General features: G+C 35.4%; 1 protein-coding gene across 1 annotated transcript; it reads right to left on the bottom strand.

Annotated features, from left to right (window-relative positions):
• Nucleotides 1-3,777: 3,777 nt before the first annotated feature.
• Nucleotides 3,778-5,208, bottom strand: LOC150081610 (cytochrome P450 3A28-like). Its single transcript, XM_090380262.1, has one exon. It carries the CDS (start codon nt 5,206-5,208, stop codon nt 3,778-3,780), a length of 1,431 nt encoding a protein of 476 aa, XP_090236388.1.
• Nucleotides 5,209-6,137: the final 929 nt, after the last annotated feature.

The following is a 6,137-nucleotide window of genomic DNA, read 5'->3' as shown; positions in this document are numbered from 1 at the left end:
ACACACACACAGTAAAATAGTCGTGGAATACAACACTATCGATTGTCTCAATATACAAGACAACCACCTCAGTGTGGTTATGGACACAGAACCACAAGGTTTAGGAATTAACTCGAAGAAGAAAGCGGGATTCTACTTTGGTTATACCAAAATACCCATTTTTTTTTTTTCATTCCATTAAAAAAAAAGGCATCGGACCATTCTTATCTGGACTTATTTTATCATTTACCTTTGGAAACACAAGTATCTGCGGAAAGATGAAATATTGTCTCATAACCTTACATCAGCTACAACCTGCTTGCGCATATTTTGAGCACATCGTCAAACAACTGACTCAATTCTGTAACACTTGCTGTACGCATACTCAAAGTATTAAATATGCACCAGAAGTACCTTCTTGTATTCGAAGACTGAAATATTTTTATAGCCGTATGCAAAAGATTTCAGTTGAGAATCGAGTTGAATTTCAAATGTTCAAAGAAAAATGTCGATTCCCTGATAGTGAAAAAAGATAGTTGTAATCTAGCAGAACACATTTGATGAGCTCTTACTCCGTCGTTTCCCTCGTGGATAGCACAGTTGGTTCTCCCCACACCGGGTGAAAAAGACCTGAGTTCGGGTCCCGTCGATGACGTGAGGAATATTTATGGGCCTTTTTCACAACTTGGCTGAACTAGTCGGTTTCAGGCGAAGATAGTATGGATTTTTCTCACGGAAACTCGGGTTTTTCGTCCAGCAGGCAGAAAATCAACTACATGCAATTTACAGACAGTACTTACGGAGTAATATGACCTTAGTGCGTTAGTCGCTCCTAAAACCCTAAATTATTATTGTTTTTGTACAACAATAACAACTCCGTGGTCATAAGAATTGGAATATATGAGTTTATGTATAATGTCCCTTTAGCCCTGTTGGCCATGCACATTACATAAATCTATAGGCCTTAGAATGGCCATAACATTAGAATGCAACCGTTCATTAACAGCATAACCTCCTTCAGTGAACTCTTTGTTCTATCCCATCGCTGTATTTGTATCGTTTGAATGAGTATATGATGATGAGGGGGAAAGAGCCATTCCAGTTAAAACCATTATCAAATTGAAGTAATGGTTGTTGTTGTAATATGGGTTTAGGAGCATCAGGGACTAAGGTCAAGAGTATATTGGGCATGCACAGTTAGTAGAACTGTGCTACCCACAAGGACAATTGAAGTAATTGTATGAAATCACATAGAACAGCACACTCTTAAACAACGATTAAGTAAGCTGAAGAGGAGGAGGCTGGTTTCTCGAAATATATTTGATGACTTCCCTGCTTTTGTATTTATATCAATTTTATATTTATTATTTATTTATGCAGCTATAGTGATTCAGAATCAATTAGATTAGTTCAGTTTATTTATTTATTTATTGTTATTTTTTTGGTTAATGATTTAAAGAATGCTGGACTTTGATTTGTCAATATCTAGTGTTTGGCCTTCATCAAAGGCCGAACACTGGTCATTGACTGTTAGAAGAAAATCATCCTTCAGGGTTCGTTATTTTTTAATGAATAATACTGTATTTGTATTGGTGTTTATTGTTTCATCTTCGTAAAATTGAAGTTTATTCTTCTTTCCTGAGATGGCAGGACTGTCTTCAGGTGTAGCACAGTGATTAAAAATACAGTTCTTCCCCCTGCCATTTGCCGTGTGAAAAAGCCCCTGGTTAGAATCCCATCAGTGACGCGATGAAATTTTCTAGCCTTTTTTTCACTCCGTGGCTGAGTTAGACGGTAAGAAGCGAGGACAGTAAGTTTTTTTCTCTCCTTGAAACTAGGGGTTTTCGTCCAGCAAAGCAGGCAGCCCGACCGGAGAACACTCAATTTACGGGCATAATACACTTGGCGGATGCGGCTGTTCGCAAGAAACCGAAATATGATTTTTATTTTATTTTATATAAATATTTATTTATTTTTTATTTTTTTGTGATGACAGGATATATCAGGAAGCAAGCTCATTAGCAACATAAACACATTATAATACTAAAACAGTTAAGCATCATGTGCAGGCCCTTGACATGTCTTATCTGTAATATAATAGAATCTGTAAGAATTTGCTCCTTACTCTGTTTTCTTAATGTAAATTTTGTATATATTTTAATTCTAGTTTTGTATTGGTGATTACTGTTTTGTGTTTTCCGTAACTCCTAGCTTTCTCACCTTTATTTAGGGTGTGTGTGCGCCCTATGTGTGAGAATGTGGATATATAAATAAATAACCTTTTATTTCACACCACCAGATACAGCGGCCAATAAATACCCATTACAGCTTATCGAGATAGGGGGTTGGAATGTTAAAAATTAAAAATTCATTAGTATATACACTTGGTAACATGACCATAAAAAAAATAGATAAATAATTGGTTGTGATAACAATTGGAAAGTTAAGTCGAATATATAGTAGGTTAGCAATTTCTAGGAAAAGATGGAAAATAAATGATAAGTAATGTACAAATTGTTAGATATTTACATTAAAATTACAACATATACATAAAAGATCACTACCAAATAACATATGCATAGATTATAATGCTCGGCACAAGACTACCAGTTGGATGTACCGTAACATAGCTAGCTGAGATTTCCATTTGGAATGCAGACGTAATAATAATTTAATGAACACTGCGAAATGAGAACAGCCTTCATGTATAATTACAAATGTACAATCAATGCAATATTGTGAGGCAAACTGGATTTTTCAGCAGGATTGGTAACTGTCTGTGCGAAGCCTAAACACACCATTATTTCGTCGTCACTATTCAGAACTGCGCCAGAATTTATTTCTCTCTCTCTCTCTCTCTCTCTCTCTCTCTCTCTCTCTCTCTCTCTCTCTCTCAGGACTAGCTGAATAAGCATTTAGATAGGTTTCTTGAAATATTTGCTTAGCAAATTTTATCTTTACATAAACCGTTCATAATCAGTATGGAGTTGTTTAAAGATGTAAAGCGTGTTACTTGGGAACATCTTCAGCAGGAGAGACGTTAGGTTGACTTCCACCTAGGTGGGATAGTGAGTCGTTGTTTTGTAGAATTCTGTATTGGTTAGACGACCAAAGAAGCTACCTTTATTTATGAAAGATGGTTTCATAAGAGAGGATCTTGGACTTCATGAGTAGAAGCTGTTAGTGAAATGAAATCCCTATGCACGGATATAAAAAGGCAGCAGCGAAGAGAAAAGGAACAGTGCTCTACCCTGGGATACTCTCTTGTTCAGAGCAGTGCTGTAAGCGGTCTCTCCATGCGTTACTTTGATTTGCATGTAGGTTAGCAATGCATTCAAGATATCAAGAAAGTACGGAAGTTATATGGACATGATTCTGGAGAACTATCGGGAGGCTCTTAACTGAGAGCTTATAAATGTTTTGAATGTCTACGAAGGTGACGTTCTTGTGATTCCTAATCACACAGCGCATAATTTTGCTTCCCAGGGTTTTAAGCAAGTTGGGAACGGTTGATCTGCTTTGTTAATTGTTAAAGTTATTCGTTACTTAAAGGGCATTTGCTTTGAAAACTTGAAATCCTGTGCAAGAGTACTCTTCCATACACATTTTCAAAATATATTAGAATATACCACCACAGTACAGAAACAAACCCCTCCGACCCTGTGTAAGAGTCCAGGAGTAGAAACATAAAATTGCATTAATTCATTCATTGCTTTATACTGATCCAGTTTCGTCAGAAATAATTAGTAGAGAAATAATAGAAATATAATACATAGGTCTAATAAATTAATACAGAGATTAATTTCTTGCTACGACAGATATAAACACACCCCTTGCTGGATTTATGATGGTAGTTGGACAACATAAATGAATTGGATCATCAGTTTTCTCACAGGAAAGCAATTTAAAATTTCGAATAAGTCTTGCAATTGCTAGTTTAAGCTCCAACTGAGCGAATCTCATTCCAATGCAATTACGTGAACCGATTCCAAAAGGTACAAAAGCCATAGGGTCAATTTTACTTTTGTTTTCTGAAGAAAATCTTTCAGGGTCAAATGTCCACGGATCTGGCCACAAATCGGGATCGTGGTGTATGTCCCACATTGGAGCAACTATGGATACTCCTTTCGGAATTATTTGACCATTGATAGTAGTCTCTTCCCTGCATTCACGTTCAACAAAATTTGCCAATGGTGGGAACATACGCAGTGATTCATTAATAACTTGATCGAGGTACTGAAGGTTCTGTATATCTTCATATGTAAAATTTATATCATCCTGGAAATTGCTTACTAATTCTTGATAGAGTTTTTCTTGGACATGAGGATTTTTAACAAGCAGATATGATGTAAAAGAAAGAGTTGTGGATGTGGTTTCGAACCCTGCTAACAGGAAGGTATATGCATTTGATACGACCTCATAACTAGTGAGATAAGAATTTTTCGCATTCCTTTCAGGATTAACACTACTATCTTCAGATGCATCGATGAGTAATTGGAGCAAGTCTACTGCACGTTCTGACGGATTGTCTTTTCGGAATTTGATTACATGGTCCAAATTCGATATGATCATCCCAGTCATTTTGCCACATGTCAGGTTGTTACAGATAAATGCCAAAATTTTGGTTAATGGTGGAAACATGATGGCAAACTTTACTGCTATGTTATTGGAATAGTGGAAAAAGTCTATTACAGCCTTTAAAAATATATCATTTCTATTTTCTTGACAAGTTATTTTCATTGCCAGGGCGCAATCAGCAATCACATCCAAGCTTAGTGCTTGAAAGACCAGAAAAATGTCAAAAATTTCATTTTTCTCAGCATGTGTTTTGACGACTTTGAGAAATGTGCTTACTTTCGTATTTATAATTCGCATCATATGCTTGATTTTTCCGCTGCTGAAAGCTGGAGTTATGGCTTTCCGTAGGTCTTTCCATTTCTGGTCTCTACGGAATACCACACTATGGTCGAATATTTTTATGGCAACAGATAAATTTGGTCGATTAATAAAATTCTGGAATTCCTTGATCATTGCGGTCTTTAATATAGACAGGTCTTTTATATACAGACGGGGATGGCTACCCATATAAAAACCATACACATCTCCATATTTCTTTTGCCACTCACTCATCATGTGATTTGGTGTTACAGCCTTCTGTAGAGAAAATAGATTACCGGAGAACAAATTTGGCTCTGGTCCGGGAATTCCGAAGCGTTTAAAGAGCTGCATTTCGCGTTTTCTTTGGAATATCCAACTAATTAGGAGCACTACTGCCAGCGACAATAGGACACTTGTTATTGAAGTGTGTATGAATCCAAGCACATCAAGTGCTGTCGAATACATTTTTCGGAAGAACCTATAAAAGAAAACAATGTTAATTTTTATGTATTTGAAACAAATATGATAAAGCGAAATGAAATTTATTAATATTTATTAATTTCTTGAATAGCCAATAAACAGATATTAATATTTATGTCTTTCTTTCAGTTTAGAATTTTAAGGTTTCGGCTATTCTGCAAGTAATCTCTTTAAAAGTTAGCATTCATACAATTTTTCTCTGTTTTTGGTTAAATTATTCAGCATACTAGCCCTGATCATGGGCGCCGGCAGGATATTTTGTAAGGTGGTGCATGTGGGAATAAATTTTGTTCACCAAGTTTTCGAATACATGCAATATCTTAATTATTATTAAGATTATTATTATTAATTATTAAGTCAAGTTTGACTGATTTACATGTGCCAACGATTCGTGATCGGTGGGAGAAAGTACTTGAACTAATATTTTAGGTGTTTTTTTTTTTTTTGTAAACTTTGTGTTGTTTTAATGTTTCAATAAATTAATGAAAATATTAAAAATTGTGTATTACTTCGAAATTGAAAAATGTAGTGCACTTGCACCACCTTGCACATGCTGCTGGAGCTCATGGTCCTGATGATAAATTTATATCTACTGCATGCACAACTAAATGCTTTTATTACACATACTTCTTTAAAGTAAACTGAATCCACCCCAAGTTATTTTTAGATTATGTTATTTATTTAGTCTTTACTTATGATGTGAAACCATGAATTATTTTTTCAAATTCACGCAGTTTTAAGTACTTTGGGACGCAGATTATCCTAAAGTGGAGTCTTACCAGTTAGATGGTTAAAAAAAA

This window comes from Mastigoproctus giganteus, chromosome 8 (assembly GCF_048544385.1).
Source record: "Mastigoproctus giganteus isolate SK-2022 chromosome 8, ASM4854438v1, whole genome shotgun sequence".
NCBI lineage: Eukaryota > Metazoa > Arthropoda > Arachnida > Uropygi > Thelyphonidae > Mastigoproctus > Mastigoproctus giganteus.
This window is presented reverse-complemented; position numbering and strand designations above follow the sequence as displayed.